The following is a 19,541-nucleotide window of genomic DNA, read 5'->3' as shown; positions in this document are numbered from 1 at the left end:
CAATTCTGAAAACATACATGAGTTGTTCGGGCGCCTGCAGGAGTGTGCGTCAAGGCTGGGTCTTGAGTTCAGCCCTCTGGTTTCAGGTGCTGCATTCTTTCCATGTGGCCTTGCAAGCTCCATCCAGGAGGCAGAGGGCTGGATCCAACTTGGCGAGTGAATCTAGACCAGGAGATATTTAGGATTCTTGGGCGGAATAGGGACTGAAACTTCAGAGTGTGGGCACTTCCTCTCACATAGAAAATGGGATGTGTAGAGTCACACCAAATATCACTCTCCCCAACCCTGTCAGGGACTTGGACTTGTTAGTTCAAATACAGATAATATTGGAAGACAGCAGGTTAAGGAGGGCTACACATTTAAGACCACAGCAACCATTAAAAAAATCACTTTACTACCAAGATTCTTATACTGTGCTTGGCATTGGGCAGGAATAGGTGAATGAAAGAAGTGAGGAATAAAGGCCTTAGTTGCTGGTGTTGCATGTGTCTGAAGCTGGCTTGAGCATTTGGGGACAGCAGAAGATACTAGGTGCTTAGGGACAAGAAAATTGGAGGTGGATACTCAACAAAGACAGCACAACTGATTTTGTAAGAGGTCAGCTATGTCCCTTATTGTCACCTTATTTATGGTGACATAAATTATTAGAATATAATCTCCTATTGTCACCACCCTCTTCACTCTTGTGGAGCTTTTAATCAAATCATTACTGACTACACCAAGTGCAATTCCACTCTCCATCTTGTGCCCTTCCCTTGTCCTTTGTGCCTTGTTTCCCATCTTGGCACAGCCTTGCCGTGTCTCTGATGGGATCCTGCGTATATCATGGTGCACTCAACACAGCCCATACTGCTCCATCTCCATGCTGCTTTTCTCATAACTTGAGTGCTGCCCCTACCCCCTGCTCTTTTCTATCTACCCCTGTCCAATTTAAAAAGAAAAAAAAAAAGAAATAAAGCAGACAAGCTCCATTTCAGTATATAGAAATTCTTACCATGCTTTAAGACCCAGCTCATATAACCCCTCCTTCATGAAGACTTTGTTAATCACATTTTCTGGACTTAATTGCTTCCTCTTCTCAAATCTTATAGCACATTATCCATACCTCTCTCCTACATTTATCATCTCATCCCTTCTTTTACTGCCATATATTTATAATTCATCCAAAAGACCTTGTATAGTACCTGCCATGTGTCAGCCGTTGTGCTTGATGGTGGGAATACAGAGCTAAATGAGACCTGATTTCTGACCTCAAGGAGGTCACAGTCTAACAGGGAAGACAGACATACAGAGAAATCATATTATCCCAGTATGACAGAAGCTATAAGAGATGTATGAGCAGTGTTATTTCAAATAAGATGTGAGATGCCAATTTAAAATAGTTATATGTACCTATATGTACTTCCATAAATGTAATTTTCCAGCTGTACACACACACACATATAGAGACAGACTTCTCTGCTATTCTCTCTGTGTGTATGTCTGTATATAACTTGTAAGAAGAGAGAAGTGCTATTACTCATGAATTATTCCAATTTATTTTCATTTCTCCTGCTGTCTAAAATCCCCCCAGGATTATAGCCAGTTAGGTCAAAAAGGTACTTATTTGACAAAGCTTATTTGGTAAACCTGGCTCTCCCAACAATTTGCCTAGTTCTTCTCATTACACATCTCTGTTTCCTATTTTTCTCTCCAAGAACAAAGAAAACAAGTTATCTTTACCCCTGGGCCTTGAGCTCTAGATCTCTCTCCCTGATTTGCAGAGTTTAGCAGGTGTCTTTCTAGTTCACATAAGAGGTACTCAGTAAATATTTGTGGAATTCATGAATGAATGATAAACTCCTTGAGGGCAAGGGTGCATTTTTCTCTTTTCTGCATTCCTGTTCATTGCCTTGCACAGAAGCCCACATAAACACTTACTGAGTAGAGGGGCATCACGTTAGAGCAGAACAAGCATGGTTGAGTCAGACAGTCATGGGCAGAAATGCTGGTTCTGTATCTTGCTGGTTGAGTGCTGTGGGGGCAATTTGCTTAACCCTTGGGACTCTGTTTCTTTATCTGTAAAATGGGAGATGTTATATAATACCTGCTCAGTTTCAAAGGTTTTTTTGTGAGGATTGAGAATTGCCCAGTGTAGTACTTAGCACATAGTAGGAGTGCAGTTAATGTTAGCTCCTGCTTTTTCTTCCTTGAGTTTGAGTCCCATTCTCATGCTGGGGCCATCAGCTGGAGGGGATTCAAGTCAGGTTTTGCTGTAGATCCAGAACTACCCCCTCCACCATCCTGCCTGCCATATCCGCCGACTGGGTTTCCGGAGCCACACTCTCATCTCTTTCTGGTCTGAGTACTTGCCTAACAGCCCCAGGCTTGTTAGGTGGGTTTATTGCATCTACTTTCAATGTTCTTGCCTGGAAATTCACTCCTCCCCAGTGGCCTTTGGAAGGCTGTGAGTGGTGGGAGAGGTTGGGGTGGGCAGGCTTTTTCTTGCTCTTGGTTTTGTTTGCTTGGCATAGAATGTCTTAAGCCTGAAGGTTAGATTATCATCTCTTCGTGGCTCTATTAATATCCTTCTGCGCTGGACTCCAGGGGAAAAGGAGTTTCCATCCTATAATTCTCAGTGTTTTGACTTTTCCTCTGGGGAATGCTGGTGTGACCTCGCTGAGGTATCCTCCTCATACGTGTCCCACTCCCTGCTTTATTTGTAAGGTTAAATTCAATGTAAAGGAAGCAGTGTTTTGCTAGATTAGTATCTCACCATGGTGGAGTGGGTAGTGTCACTATAGCATAGAGGTGGGAAAGGAACCATGATGTGCTGGAGCCTTTCTGGAAATGTGGTCCTCTGGTTGCCACAGAAGATTTTTGAATCCTACTCAGGGTCCGTCGAGTCAGACTTACTGGGGGTGGGCCATGGAATCAGCATTTAACAGGCTCCCCACTGGCTCTTAGGCTCTGGCTTTATTCATGGAATGGGAGGAGCACTACCTTGGGGGTACTTGGTCAAGGTCAGACATTGCTGAGGCTTGACCTTGAGTCATGTTCCCCTTTCTGGGGCTCCATTTTTTCATCTATAAAATGAGAGCAATAGACTGGCTTAATAGCATCTCTTGCTGAAGTCTGTGATTTACCAACACAATATCAATATCTTTCATTTACTCAAAAGCAATTATTGTATAAGAACCTTCAATATGCTGAGCCTGTGAAGGAGACAGAAGTACTAAACACAATCCCTACTTTAAGCTGTTTAGACTTTAGTTGAGAAGGCCACTCATGTAACATTCAGAAACTATCAAGATAGTGTTTGTGATAAATTGCATGACTCCATTTTAAGCAAAATAGGACTTCACAGAAGAGAACATTTTTGATGTCTGGGATAATCCTTTCGACTGTTTCCCCAACATCAGGCAGGCAAGTACAGGGGATAATGAAAGGATGGGGCAGAGGCAGTGATATAACGATAGAGCATGAAAGAAAGCAGAGATGTGAGGATGTGTTTGTCTTACCTGAGGTACCTTGAAAAACTTAGATTTTTTAAAACAGAGGACAGCTTTTTGCAAACTAGAAAAAATGGTTGGAAGAGTATGCATGGGCCAGACTGTGGAGTCTAAGTGTGCCAGTCTAAGGAGGATGGATTTCATCTGTTGGCAGAGGAAGCCAGTAAAATTTCTGATCAAGAAAGTGCATGAATTAAGAGGTAAAATTGAAACCATCTACCATGAAGGCAAAAGTAATATTCAGAGAAGTGGGGAAGGATATGTTAGTCTGGATTCTCCAAGAAGCAGATGTGAAGATGAAATGAGATGTCCGAGAAACTTATTAGGAAAAATGCCCGTGAGAGAAAATGGGAAAGGAGCCAGGGCAGATTGGGACAACTGCTGGGCGAAGATGGAGATCTGACCCCCCAGTGAAGGAGATGGGTAAGGAAGGAAGGCAGGCAGGTAGGCTGGCTGGGAGCATCTCAGACTGTAGTGAGGTTCTGTGGAAAGTTCAGCAAGGCTGTTAGGGGATCTTAGCATCAATGTCACCCATCAGAGGAGTCCTATCACCCAGGAATGTGTCTACCTAGTATTACTGTTGCTTGTAACCATTGGCCAGGAGCAGCTCTTGTAGGGTGTGGGCTTGGCAAGAGGTAGCAATGGATTTCAGAGCACAACAGCTGGAGTGCTTAGTCAATTACGCTTCCTGCAGGTGGAGATCTGAAAGGGATATTCTCATGGCAGCTACTGAGGGGAAGGAGAAACTAAGGAGAGTCGAATAATATTCTCTTGGTTGATCAATCTACAGAACGCCTGCGTCTTTGCTCACGATGCTTCCTCCGTGTAGAAACACTTCAGCATTCCCTTTAGCTAGTTAGTTTCTACTCTTTCTAGGTATTAGTTTGGGTTTCACCCTTAGGAATCCTTCCCTGACCTCTTTATCTAGTTTCCGTATTTGGTGCTTCAACATTCCCCGGTTTTCTCTGCATTCCCCACCACAGCATCTATCAGTCTGTATAGGAATTGCCTGCTCATTTCTTAGGTTTCTCCCCTGCTAGACTAGACTGTGAGCTACTAGAAGGAAGAATCTGGATCTTTTATTTCTGTATCCCCCATGTATAGCCCAGTGGCCAGAATATCATAGTCATTTAATAGAGGAAGAAAGGAAATGATGGAAGGAGGGAGGGAAAAAGCGGGGTGGTCCAAGCTTTTGAGTAAGGAGAAGGGTTTTCCAGATCTAGTGGTTAGAAGCTCTGCTAATTAAGTGAAACTCTTACCCTCAGCATCTCTTTCTTCATTCTACGTAGATTTTGCACTTTTTAGAGGCATGTCCCCTGAAGGGACTTACTAACTAACTTACTAACATCTTGTTGCTAGTAAGTTAAGGCTTGATGTTGGGGAAAAAATGAAATGGTCTGACTTGCTCCTGCAGAGTCTGAGGTGGTCAGTCTGACTCATTCCTAGTAGATCAGTTATGAGCTTTTTAACTTTTTCCAGAATTTGGCATGGCCTGCACATAGCCTCCCATACTTTTACACCATGACTTTAAGAATGACTTGGTACATGAAATAAGATCAAATGAAGAGCAGAAGAACTTTGGTGTGTGTGTGTGTGTGTGTGTGTGTATATCATATACACTGATTCAACAAATAGAAATTATCTGTCCAACTTGCTGGACACTTGGTGAGGCTATGGATAAGTTTATTTCTTTATTAGTCTCTGGCTTTAATAAATGAGGAAACTAGTTATGAATGCGAGGGGCAAAGACCTCTAAGTGACTGTAGAGAACAATTCTTTGCATGGGTTCCTCACTCCTTGCTGTTGTGCTGTGGTAATAAGACAGGTAGCTTGGTAGAGTCTACTGTTCTACAAATAGCCATGCCACTGGTGTGTGCTATTAATACATACTCTTTGATTTGTGCTGTGGTAATAGGACAGGTAGCTTGGTAAATTCTACTATTCTACAAATGGCCATGCCATTGATGATGTTTCTTGCCAACCTGCCGTTCCTCATCACAGAGAAATCGAATGTCCCAGTCACCTTTGGCACATAATGGATCATATCCCTTGCCTTTAATTTTTTTCTTAGTTTATGTAGAGGAAATGGAAATGGGGCTGATTGACCCCATAGAGTTCTGGATGAGAATAAATCTCAAAGTGAGCATTTTGTTGTTAGTTAAGTGACATAAAAATGTTCAATATAATGGCTGATTATTTTTCTTTAATCTGAAATGGATACCTAGAATGGTAAAGTCCCATCTCGGTAGCAGAAATTCATTATCTCAGAAAGAATTTAATGGTTGCTGTGAAAATGAACTGGAGGAAGTTAAATTGTGGAATGGGAAGGAGCTGAAAAAAGTGAAATGAGTTGTGCGTTAAATTTAGATAAACACAATTATGTGTAACTGGATTATCACGCGTGCAGGCAGGCAATGTGTATTATGCACCTGCGTTTTGATTAAAATCGATTCAGGTGCACGCGCTTAGCATCCTTTTAGATGTGGAACTGTGCGTAAGCCACTGCCAAGATGCAAGAGAGGCAGGTAGGGCAACATCTGATAGCCAAGTCCCCAGCTAGAGAAAGCGCATGGGAACAGACTGGTCAGCCCAAGATTGGTTAAGAAAACCACCAACTGGATTACTGGCAGCCTCAGCTCTCTGATACATCCAGCTTCCTTTTGGGTTACTTAACATCAACTGATATCAAGAAAGTGGTTGTGGAGTCCAGTGGGGTTCAATGATCTGCTTACTCCATAGTAGTGGGGGCAGGTGATACATGGTCGAAGGCAGATGGTATCAGGGGATGTTGGGGAAGTAGGCCTGTCTGCATCCAGGTATTTATGCCTGCCAAGGCCCTATTGATGGAAACACAAAATCTCTTTGAACCCCTTTTATAGACAGAATCAGGACCACTTCCCTTTTACCCTTTTAGGTCCAGTTATGTAAATCAGAGTCATCTCTGGATCAAAAGCAAGCCTATCATCTGATCTCTGGGTGGCCTTGGTAGTGTACAAAGCCAGCTGGCCTGTGTCTGACCTTGAAGGAGAACAGATGTGGAGAAACAACTGTCAATAGCCAATTAATTCCTGTTGGCATGTTTTATTTCAAATGCAAAGCACTGTCAGGATTAAAATAAATGCTACCAGTTACAGGGATGCATTAAATTAATAACTTTTTCCCCCTTGCTTGATCCTATAATACCCTGCAACTCACTGGATAAATACTAAGCCCTCCTCTGGGTGATAGGAGATGCATTGTATATTGTTACACAAACTAAAGTAAGCTTCCTTTTTTCCCTCCCTTTGTTCCTCTCCTCTGCCCTTATCCCCATCCCCTTGCAGGTCATACTTATCCTGACGAAGCTATATGACTTCAACCTGGGCAGCGTGACTGAGAGTTCACTTTGGAGGTAAGCGGATTAGAGATTCTTAAGGAGCCACCCTGGCTTGGCTCACATGAGAAACGCAAGCTAAGCAGTTGGGAAGTGTGGACTGGGAGGAGCAGAAGATAGTCCTCTTCCTGGAAGCTCAGGTTAATGTTCCAGGTGGAAGTGATGGCCCCCACCTGTGAATTCCTTTCCTGCTCTGCTTATCTCTTTTGGGACCTGTTGCAAATACACCTTGTCCCTCTCATTGCTTCTGTGCTTTTGGAGTGTCTCATTCTACTTGAAGAAGGTGGGGCCTGGCTAGAGAGATCAGATAAACATGCACGAGTAGAGGTTCTTGATTAGGAAGCCTGCTGTAGGAGAGATTCTTGTCCTGGATGTGAGTCTTGGCCAAAAGACTGTCTCCAGCCCTTTGCATCTGTTAGATGCTGTGGTTCTTGAGAAGGCAGTATCATGGGGACAGATAACACATGGGAAGAGATACAGATACAAGTCCGCATGATGATGTTCTGATCCCCAGGCACTTTTGCCTTCAGGGGCCCCTTGCCCCATAAAATAATATTAAAAGGTCTGTTTTACCACTGCATTGGTATAAAGACAACTACATTAATATCATGTGTTAAAACACTTGTTTCAGCCCAGTTTATTCTTTTGATTTTAAAATAAAACACTTTTGGGGCCTCTAAGACTATTGTGAGCCTAGCTGCTGTACCTCTTGTGCCTAGTGGAGAAGTTTGCCCTGTTAGCAATGATTGTGCCCACAGGATGAGGGAGAAGAGGGATGTGGGTGAGTGAAGTCAGAGAGAACCTTAATAAAGCCCTGAAACCAGGAGTTTCTTAGGACAGGGAATGCCCATGTGTTACACACACGCCTATACCTCCTCACGTGCATACGCACACCCATATGACCACACTGACATGCAGTCACACTGGTCGACAGCGGCTCTTATCAGTCACTGGGACTTGGTGTTTCACCCTCTCTGCTAGGTCCATGAGACTTGAGGTGTTGTGCGTTTTCTCCCGTTTACCTTGTGATGTGTCAATACCGGGCAGGAAGCTGTCACAAAAAGCCATGCATCTGGCTGCATCATCATCCCTACTAAGGCCTGCCCTGAGTGTTTCCTGGGGTTTTGGAGCAGAGGGGACTGGGGTGTGAAATGCTTCTTCATCTGACCTGTTTGTTTGCAGAGAACTAGGCAGCTTCTCTCCAGGGAAGAGGGAGCAGTCACAGCATCTATTAAATATTTAGGGATTAATTGCTCATATCGACTGAGGCCTGCCTCCATTTTCACAGGATGTCTAAAACCTAATTTTGCTGCTCAGTGAAAATTGGCAGAGGTATAAGTAACCAGCGTGCCTCTAACAAATGAAAGCATGACTATTTCCACTCACACGGTACTTTCCAGGGAATTAGAGCCTCAGAAACCTCCCTTCAAGCCCAAGCACAATGATGCTGTGTGATACTTTAAGCCTCATTCCTGTGGTGTCTGCTTGGTCAAATCATGAAACAAGCCAGAAAATTCTATCTTTATATTGAAAAACAGCTGTTCCTGCTACTCCATGTTGCAGAAAAGGTTTGGCTATTTCTAGGAGCAGGCCAGGCAAGTATAGGAACCTAGGCCAGTTGCTTAATGCTAGAGGCCTTCAAGTTATGAAGGATGTTTCTCACAATTTCAAAAGCCAGTGTATTCATCAGCATGTACCAAGAGACACTATATAGCTTGGTGTCTGTAAGGGTACCCTGGTGTTCAATTGCCAGGATTGAAGTCCCAGTTTGTCCACCACCAAGCTGTGTTATTTTGGGCATTTTACTTAATCTCTGTCTATTAGTTCCCCAGGGCTGCCACAACAGTTACTACAAACTGAGTGGCTTAAAGCAACAGAAATGTCTTCTCTCACAGTTCTGGAGTCCAGAAGTCTGAAATCAAGGTGTCATCGGGGCCATGTTCCTTCTGAAGGATCTAGGGTTCTCTTGGATAAACCAGGATGACCTCATCTTGAGATCCTTAACTTAATGACATCTGCAAAGACTCTTTTTTCAAATAAGGTTCCATTATAGATTCTGGGGGTTAGGACGGGGACATATCTTTTAAGGGAGTTTATCATTCAATCCACATCACTAAGTCTGTTTCCCTGAATATAAATTGGGGATAGCACAGAACGTGTCTTTGCTCTAGCCTCATTTTTCTTGCTATTCTTCCAACGTACCAACCATGCTTTTCCTGAGAGCCTTTTCACTCAGATTTTCCCTCTGCCTACTGCTCCCAGGTGACAGGGCAGACACCTTACTTCCTTCCCCTCTCTGGTCACAGGTCACCTAATCATGAGGTCCTTCCCCAGGATTCCAAATTCCATCACTTGGCTACATTTTTTTTTTTTCTTGGTCCTTATCACCAGCTGGCATATGCTAAGTGTTTACTTGTTGGTTTATTGTCTTCCCACACCCACTCACATCTAAGCTTGTAGAGAGAGGGAATTTTTTTCACTTTAATTCAGTGCTGTATTCTCAGCATCTAGAAGATTATTTGGCACACAAGAGGTGCTTAATAAATGTTTACTTAGTGAATAAATTAATGAATGGGCTGTTCTAAGGATTAAGCGAAACAAATATAAAAACATTTAGTCTAGTAACTCACATGTTGGAAGTGCTTGCTTAATTGTAATTATTAATGATTGTCATAGCCCTGTGTTTGGATAGAGTTTTCATTCCGTTGTTGACTTTGTTTTTAAGGATTCCTTGCTGCAGAGGTGCATGTGAGGGAATTTATAAGACACCAAGGGGGTATAGTCTGTATTCTCTAGGAATTAGCAGAGATCTTTGAGGTTGAAGGTCGGGGGTTAGGGAGGGGAGAAGAGTGATTTAGAATGTTGTCCCTTGTGCTAGTTGGGAGGAATTGAAATACCAATTTCTATCTAGTCAAAGATATTCTTTTATAGAAAAGATTCTCCAAGCTGGGTGGTGGCATGAAGGGAGGGATGCAGTTTGGCAAGTGGAGAAATGTCCCTACCACAGGGCAAAGTCCAGGTGAGGCTGGTCTGTGGGAGAGAACGGAGCCAGACAGGAGGCACAGGGAGCAGCTGAGTGCTGGACCAGGTCTGGAGGGTGTGGAGATTGACCAGGTTCATAGAAGGGGCCCAAGCAAAGGGAGTTACTCAGAGCAAATTTACAGATCACAGATTCCATATGGTGTGACCTTATGGGGATTTGGAAAGCTGATGAATATTATGGGTTTTCCATGTTGATCAATATCATATATGAGTATATTTTTGTGTTAGGTTTCAGGAGGTTCATGGACCTGATAAAGCCCCAGCTTAGGAACCCCTGGATAGAGTATGACTGAGGAAAGAGACTGCTCCTAAACTTTCTGGGGGTTTCCCGGTTTGCTGGGACCTCGTCGGGAGTCTTCTAACTTTTTGCTGTCTTTCTCACGCATCTTCTAAAGATCTGTATCTCCCATTCTCTTTTCCTGTACTGATAATGATGTATTGTATAGTTAGAGCCTAGAGCAGTATGATCTCCCTTCCTAATACAGTGTGCAGACAAAAGAAACTAAATTAAACATGCACCCTTTCAGCTTCGTGATTCGGCCTAACATGCTTAACCAAGTTGAAATTGAATTCGGTGATTCTTCTTCAGTGTTCTGTACAATCAAGAAGCCTGGAACAGCAGCTGTCATGACAAGATGACACCCCCTGTCATGTTGCAATGTGATATAATTATTTGCCTCACTGGATTAACAATTCAGAGGCCATCTACTTCTAAATAGACAAAAGACTGTTTAAAAGCATTAATTTGTGTAGCAGTATCTTGTGCCCTTGTGACATTCTTTTCCGGAATACCTTGGTGCTCTTCTACTGGTGGTGGCCAAGGTTCTTTCTTCACCACCACCAGAGTGGTTATGTAAATTTGTTGTTTAGCACAACCATCTCTTGGTATCCCTTAGTCAAAAAACACTTCACCTATAAGATATCATGTTTAGAGAATTAATGAGGTTGGGGACTGACTTGTTTAAAGGACCCAGGGCTTTCCCTGAGTTACCTGGTTCATAAGGCTGAGATTAGGAGCACTCCCTGGTTCTTGATCTGAGCCTCCTTCCACAGTGTCATATACCCATCTTCAAAAATGGAAACTCTGCAGCTGGACAGACATAACCCTCCTATTTATGTCTCTTCCATTCCTAACAAATGTAGGCCATTGTCATGTGGTAGGGTGGTGCTATGGACTCAAAGGGAGGACCACATCTTTCTCATTTCCATGAGAACTGCATATGGTGCATGCCTTGGTGCCATATTTATGCCCTCTGCACTCGCGGATGCACGTGCATCTCTGCCTCGCTTGGTGGCATTCATGGTCCTCAATTAGGGAGGAAGGATGTCACTTTTCTCTGGAAGTGGAAACTCTGATAGTGCCAATTAATCCACTGCTTGAGGTTATTAAATCTTTACTTTTGAACATATGTCCTGGTGAGGATTTATGTTTCTGATTGGCAGATCGCTTCTTGGACTCATTCCTGTATGCGTTGGACATAAGCACTTGGACTAATAAACAAAAACTTTAAAGAAGTTTAAGTTGCCCCGTTCTGGAGGGAAATGAGTTAGCAAGCAATTCTCCAGCTTCTGCCTGTCCATCCTAAGCATGACTGTTCATCAAGGGTCCCTGACTGATCAGCTTCAGAACAAAATATACATGGTAAAGGAACTTCAGGTGTGAGGTTGCCACAGGTATGTGGTCCCCACAGGTGCAAGGTGTCCACGGGTGTGAGGTCTGCGCAGGAGCTCTCCTCTGGCTGCTGGACTAGGGTCTTCACAGAGCTAAATGAATTTGCAGTTGTCTAGGCATGAGAGGAAACAGGAATCATTTGCAAAGAATGATCCCTTCAATTGGTAGACCTTGGTTCTTCACCTCTCTCCTCTCTTGCTTTATTGCACCCACCCTTAGCCTTGCTTTACTGCACCCACCCTAGTAGTATGGGAGCCATTCTACTATTAGAAAAGCAACCAGACTGCACAGCCATTCTTCCTGTATGCCTGGCTTCAGGATGCACCATAATTGATTATGATATATATGGAGAGTACAGATTCCCAGGCACTTCCTGTTGGAGACCTTCCATGACCCTCCTTTCTGGTTGGGAGGCTCCTCTTCTGCTTATGGGTAGCTTTATATCCTTACACCACACTGGTGATTTGTTCCTAGCCTGTGAACTTCTCAAGGGCAGGGACCGCGTGCCGTAGTTGTTTCTGGATCATTGACAATGCTTAGCATTTCAACTGTACTAAATAAGGATTTGGAGACCTGACGAAAGTTTTCAATAGCCCCAAACCAATCCTAGCACCAGCCCCGCCTTGCCGTGTCCCTTTCCATGTATTGAGTTGTCTCATACTCCTGCCACTTGGGGATTCTGTGACTTTTCATCTGGTTCACAAGCTGTTGTCTGGACCACTTATTTCCTCCTTAATTGTTCTGTCAGTGACCTTTCTCGGGGATGCTGCTTTTTTAAAATAGAAAATGGAGACCTTTTGAATTTATTAATTTTTTGTTTGCCAAGAAAACCCTGATAATAATTGCTAAGACTTCCCAGAAGTTATTAGTTTACAAATTTTAATGACACTCATGATTTATTTATGCGCTTCCCTCCCTCTACAGCTGCTCACCCCAATTCCTTGGTGGAATTCCTGCTGAATCTGAGTGAATTAGTGGAAACAAAACTGCAGATTGGAATGACATTTTTTGCTAGGCTGTTAATTAAAAGTCTTCCACCCCATTCGCTAGGCTCTTTATATGTGAGGTCCCGAAGGCTGGGCTGATATAAGCTGTGAAATCCTCCATCTAAAATTGAGACGGTCTTCTATTTGCTTGCTGTGGTAATCAATCTGGTGGAAACTTGTGAATGGGTCACAGAACTTTCAATTGAACCTTTATTAATTGAGCACCCATTATGTAAGCAGCCCTGTGCTCATTGCTGGGAGATACAAAGTATGTCATGATTGCTATCCTCAAGGAATGTTTCATTTGGTTGGAAGATAAGATGAATGTACATGGGAAACAACAGCAGGCATATGCAGGAATATATACATATCCACAAAATACAGTGCATTTTGCAATGACTGGCTGTGCTCTAGAAATACTTATATGTTTATTATTACCACCCCACTTCATTCCATAAAAAATACAGTTCTAGAAATGAATCGGAGAAGAGAGCAATATGGCAAATATATTTTGTTTTGCTATTTAATATATTATGTCCTATTTTTCCATTGGGATGTGTGAGCTTCTTAGAAAGACAGCTGGGCCTGGTGGCTCATGCCTGAAATCCCAGCACTTTGGGAGGCTGAGGCCTGCAGATTACCTGAGGTCAGGAGTTCACGACCAGCCTGGGCAACATGGTGAAACCCTGTCTCTACTAAAAAATACAAAAATTAGCCAGGCGTAGTGGTGGGTGCCTGTAATTCCAGCTACTCGGGAGGCTGAGGCAGGAGAATCACTTGAACCCAGGAGGCGGAGGTTGTAGTGAGCTGAGATGATGCCACTGCACGCCAGCCTAGGCAACAGAGCGAGACTCCATCTCAAAAAAAAAAAAAAAAAAAAAGGAAAGACTATTTCAGGTATTGGTAGTTCCCATGGTTCCTAGAAACACCTGGTGACAGTGGGATGGCATATATAGTGTTTAAAGGGGGTGGATCTTCGATTCAAACAGCCTGGATGTGAACCCGAGCTCTATTGCTTACTAGCTATACCACCTTGAGCAATGTTTTCATCTCTTTGAGCCTCAGTTTATTTCTCCATAAAAATAGAATGATAATAAAGTCTCTCATATAGGTTTTGTGGAAATTCAGTGAAATAATGCATGGAACTGCAAAAGTTGTCAATGTAGTCAGTATTTAATATAATAATTATGGTTTGTTCATACCCTGTTAGCTCAGCAGCCTCAGCCAGGCTCCTGATGACAACTGTGCTAATACCTTTAGGAGGATGGGGTACAGAACAAATCTAGACTCCTAGGCACATCATGCCTGGAAATTATGCATTTCTACTTGAGAGAGAATATTCCTGTCTTCCCCTTTATGTTCTCATCTGTGTTTGGCAAAAGGTGAAAGTTAACGTATTTCTTGGTTTTCATACACCAGATGCTGCTGCTGCTGCTGATTTGGGGTACAGGATGCAAAGTACAATCTGATTTTCAATTTCTTCAACACAGTGTTAACTCGGTCTTTATTGGTTTCCTTTTCATATAACTTTTGGAGGATCTAAGCCCATTGAAGAGCTTTGCTATCTCCCAAGTAATTAACATGGAAGGCAGGGTGGGGCCACGCATATTTCTCAAACTTGTTGCATCCTCAGAATTACTTGTAGAACGTGTTAAACATCTAAATTTATGGGCCCTACCCAAGAGATTTCAATTTAGTAAGGCTGGTCATTACTCAGGAATTTATTATTTCAAAAGCTTCAGCCAGGTGCGGTGACTCACACCTATAATCCTCGCATTTTGGGAGGCTGAGGCAGGCAGATGGCTTGAGCTCATGAGTTTGAGACCAGCTGGGGAAACATGGTGAAATCCCGTTTCTACAAAAAATGTTAAAAAATTAGCCAGGCATGGTGGCACGTGCCTGTAGTCCCAGCTACTGAGGGACTGAGGCGGGAAGATCTCTTGAACCTCAGGAGGTCGAGGCTACAGTGAGCTGAGATCAGCCACTGCACTCCAGCCTGGGTGACAAAGTGAGACCCTGTCTCACAAAGAAAATAAAAGCTCTTTGGTTGATTCTGATCCTAGGTAGGATTGGGAATCACTGAACTCACCCAAGGAAGCTTGGGTTCTAGGCCTACCTCTGTTACTAATTAATCGGATTACTCATGCCATCCTTCTGTTTCTTCACAAATAAAGGTATTAGACGAAATGATCTCTCGAAACTCTTTCAACCACTGAACTCACCCAAGGAAGCTTGGGTTCTAGGCCCACCTCTGTTACTAATTAATCGGATTACTCATGCCATCCTTCTGTTTCTTCACAAATAACGGTATTAGACGAAATGATCTTTCGAAACTCTTTCAACTCTGAGTCCACAGTCTCTGCCATACTGGGAAGTCAAACAGGAAGCACACACAGGATTTATGATACCCAAAAGATACCTTTCCTGAGCTAACAGCACTGCTTCTGAGCACAGTCACCTTCTTTTATAAAATCTGCTGGTGAAGTTGCAATCCAAGTGTCAATAAAACAACATACTCTGCTAACTTGCTGTTCACTGATTAATATTATCCAGTTGGCAGACATTAGCCAGAACACCTGTCTAAACTACTTAGTTTGAATTCATTAAACATAGGGAGCATCATACAATCTATGAAAGTCTTTGTTCTGAAAAAAAAAAAAAATAGAATGAGAAATGAGTTTGCCCTAAATATTGGGCCCTTAGACATCTTACTTTGCTAGAGAATTGAGAAATGAGAACACTGGAGAAGCAGATCTGGATTACAGATTTAATGTTTTCCTATTTATTATGGGAAAGAGGGCTTCTTTTTATGCCTCTTTTTTCTTCTACTAGGCAGGACCACAGCATGCATAAATCTTGATTTTTGTCCAGTGGCTGAGAGAATGTAACACTATTCTATGGATTGTGTCTGTGGATTGTTATTTTATGTTGTTTTCCCTTTCCTCCAAATGCCATACCATTTTATCACAATCATAAATAACCCTGCCGTTTGGATAAAGGGTGTGAAATTCTGCCCATCCCTATCCACAGCCTGAGCTCTCTCTCATTTTCTCAGCAGTCAATTCATTAGCCTTCTAATGAAGTTAATAAGTGAACAGGATCAGACAGTCCCTTCTAAAATAACATTTATAGGTGGATGCATTTCCTTGCTCTCTAAGGTAGGCCTTAATTTATTTCCCTGCCAGATGTCCATGTGTGTAAAGCTATGATAGGTGGGCCCTTGGAATGTAGTTTGAAGCCAAAAAAAAAAGAAAAAAATTCAACTCACACAGAGCCTATTTTCAAGTTTATAGGAGAGTGATTTGACATACCCCATTCCTGCTTATATATATAATGACTATAAAGATTAGGTAGTCAAACTTTCATAGTTACTTTCTCATCGTTTGGTGGCCAATTACTTATTGGACATAGTCTATAAATGTCATTAGGAGGTTTCTGGCAAATTCCCTTCTAAGATCACTGCCCTAGACATTATTTGGGTGAAAATATGTAAACTGGTAAAACACCTCTCTTCCCTGTTACAGGTCTGTGAGATTTCTTTATGAGAATCACTGAACTTAGGAAGTTTTTTATATCTTAATGTTGCTTCCAAATGTTTTGTGCCCAAGTTAAAGCTAAAGCTGAGCTGTCTTCTAATACATAAGGTTTATCTTGTGAAAGACTCCCCCCCTTCACTGCTATTATTGTCTTCAACTTGTATACTATTTTTAGTCATTGTCCACATGAATACGGGACAGTTCTCATATTTCTGGGAGGAATGTAAGGCCTGTGTAATTGAACATCCCATTTTGCAGACAGATCTGGAGTCCCTAATGGGTTGGTAGTCAGTGATTTCAGATCTGGGACCCCAATCTGGATCTTCCAGTTCTCAGCAGCCCCTTGTTCTTGCTGTCATGTTGGTAAGCATGCTTTCCTGGCCTTACAAATTTGGCAATCATTCATGTTTCATGTGAGATCTATGGCCGAGGGACTAGTAGTTTCCTTGGATATTTGCCTAAGTGATTTTCAATTCAGGTGGATTATGAGAATCACCTGGGAAATTTAAGAAAAGTCAGTTTCCTGGGCCTTATTCGAATCCCACTGAATCAATTTCTGGGGTCAGGATCTATGAAGTTATAGTTTTAAAGAACTCCCCTCTTGATTCTGATGTGCCACTGATCCAAGGCACTTTATGGCCATCTTTGCTTCTAAAATGTCATTTGCTTCTAAAGTTGTTTTGGGTAACTCACCCACAGCATACCACCTTTCCCTCTACCCATCTTTCTTCCTTCTGGATCAGAGTGATGAGCGTAATCATTCATGCAGAAATCCATAGTTGCTCCCTCCTCTTTATAATGACAACCATAAAGGTTAATAATTGGAATGTGCTCTGGCACTTACTAATGAGCTTACAATCTGTCAGCATCAGGGCTGTTTAATTGGGCAATTAACATTGATCTTAGAGAGTGGTTCCACAAGAGAGTGGTCATGAGGTGCTGCTCCCCTGGAGTTGTGCTTGAGATAAGCCTTATGAGGGTCTGTTGGCCATCAGGAATCTAGGTTCTGGTGGGGATCAGAGGACACAAAAACTGGGGAATAGGCCGGGCGCGGTGGCTCACGCCTGTAATCCCAGCACTTTGGGAGGCCGAGGTGGGCGGATCACAAAGTCAGGAGTTCGAGACAGCCTGACCAACATGGTGAAACCTCGTCTCCACTAAAAATACAAAAAGTTAGGCGGGCGTGGTGGTGGGCACCTGTAGTCCCAGCTACTCAGGAGGCTGAGGCAGGAGAGTTGCTTGGACCTGGGAGGTGGAGGTTGCAGTGAGCCAAGATTGCACCACTGCACTCCAGCCTGGGTGACAGAACGAGACTGTGTCTCAAACAAAACAAAACAAAACAAAACAAAACAAAAACTGGGGAATAGTTTCCAGGTGCCTTTTGAAGGCTTTCTATTCATAAAGGTTTTTGGTTGCAAGTAACAAACCATTGCTAACTTAAGCAAGATATAGGATTTGTTGGAAGGATACTGGAATTGCTCGACATTTGGAAGAAGAGATGAGCAAAAAAACCCCAGCAGTGACAAAATTCTAGGAATTTCCAGCAACCATAGCAGCTGGATGTCATGGATTTACACTCTGGTGAGCTGCTATCAGATGACAACTGCCTCCTTTGAGGTTTAAATTCCTGGAAGAGAAAATGGAAGAGACCCCTTGGGTCAAGAAGTCAAAACTTTAACTGTGTTCAGTAGGTAAGAGTTTCCTGGCCCAGCTGGCCCTGTTGTTCATCTCTATGCATAGAGAGACTGTGATGATCAGCAGCAGGGCGGGACAGGGTTCTGGGAATACCAGACATCACAGACACCATATACTTCCTGATGGATTCTAGTGTACAGATAACTTAAATATGTACAATTTTAAAGAACATCCCTCCAATTATAATATTTATTTAAGAGGCTATCAGTTATTATGTGTCAGATAATGTGCTAGGAGCTTTAACCATAAAAATACCACTTATAAAAACCTTGCAAGGGTTTTACCCCATATTGGTGGATGATGAACCCGAGATTCTTGCTGACAGTGGGCAAAAGAGATGAAGTTTGACCTCAGGTCTGTAAAATGCCAAAATCCATGCTTGTCTCACTTGCCCCTTGCTGTCTCCCCAAATAACTTTTAACTCCCAGTTTAGTTCGTGAACATTGTCTCAGCCCTGGACACTCATTTCCACATCTGTTCTCCTGAACCTTAGACAATGTACCAAAGTTTTAACAGTAGGGTCTTCATAAATGAAGGTGATATGATTGGTCAGATGATATCTCTGCAATTTTTATTTCTTGTAATGCCTCCCTCCCAACCCATCCCCACACTAAGAGATGAAAGTAGAATGCTCTTAATCATTCACAAATTCTCCATTCTTCTTAGGAAAGGTGGTGGGTGATTATAGAAAATTGTCTGGGATGAGTGTGCCATTTATGTTCACACATTTTTAATGCAAATTTTATTGATATAACTGAATATTCACAGGCAGTTCCAAGAAATAATACAGAGAGATATTGTGTACACTTTCCTCAGTCCCCCTCGATATTTTGCAAAACTACAATATAATATCACTCTAGGATATTGACATTGATATCATCCACCAACATTATACAGATACTCTAAGGTTTAGTTGTACCTGTTTTTTTGTGTGAGTTTGTGTGGAGGTGCGGGGAAGGTAGATTTGTCTATCTGCCCTCATAGTTATGATGCTGAACTGTTCCGTCACCACAGGAATCTCTCATCTTGCCATTTTATAATCACACCTACCTCCCTCACCCAAAACCCCTAATTGCTAAACCCTGGCAACCACTAATCTGTTCTCCATTTCTAAAATTCTATTATTTCAGAAATGTTATAGGGTCACACAGTATATAACCTTTTGATGCTTTTCTCACTTTTCTTCATTTAGCATAATTCCCTGGAGATTCACGCACTTTTTTGTGTATCAATACTTCCCTTTTATTGACAAGTAGTAGTCTAGGGTATGGACATACGTCAATTTGTTTAACTATTTACCTGTTGAAGGGCATTTGGGTTGTTTCTGGTTTTTGGCTATGGAAAATAATGCTGTTCTGAACATTTGAATACAGGTTTTCATGCAAACATGTTTTCATTTTTCTGGGATAAATACATATGAGTGCAGTTTATCCTACCCTCCTAGAATTGCTTTTGCCCCTTTGTCAAAAATCAGTTGTACATATTTATGTGGGACTATTTTTTGCTTTCCATTCTGTTGCATTGGGATGTGTCCATTCCTCTGCCAGTACCATCCTCTTCATATTGTAGTGATATGGTAAGCCTTAATGTCAGGCAGAATGATTACTCTCACTTTATTCTTCTTTGTTTTAGCTGTTCTAGAGCCTGTGCTTTTCTGTATATATTTTGGAAGAAGCTTGTCTCTGTTTGCCAAAATCAAAACCCTGGTGGGGTTTTGATAGGAGTTTTGTTAAACCTATAGGTGAA

The 19,541-nt window shown here is 42.4% G+C and overlaps 1 protein-coding gene across 1 annotated transcript in view; it reads left to right on the top strand.

Moving 5' to 3' along the window:
• SORCS3 (sortilin related VPS10 domain containing receptor 3) overlaps positions 1–19,541 on the top strand; it is a 630,771-nt gene that overhangs the window by 192,862 nt on the left and 418,368 nt on the right. Inside the window, exon 2 of the mRNA XM_032178305.2 lies at positions 6,815–6,882. Coding sequence (XP_032034196.1) covers positions 6,815–6,882 — 68 coding nt within the window. The remainder of the gene's footprint in view (positions 1–6,814; positions 6,883–19,541) is intronic.

This window comes from Hylobates moloch, unplaced genomic scaffold, assembly GCF_009828535.3.
Source record: "Hylobates moloch isolate HMO894 unplaced genomic scaffold, HMol_V3 SCAFFOLD_3, whole genome shotgun sequence".
In the NCBI taxonomy this organism is placed as follows: Eukaryota; Metazoa; Chordata; class Mammalia; order Primates; family Hylobatidae; genus Hylobates; species Hylobates moloch.
The sequence above is the reverse complement of the archived record's forward strand: the minus strand, read 5'-3'. Positions and strand labels throughout refer to the sequence as shown.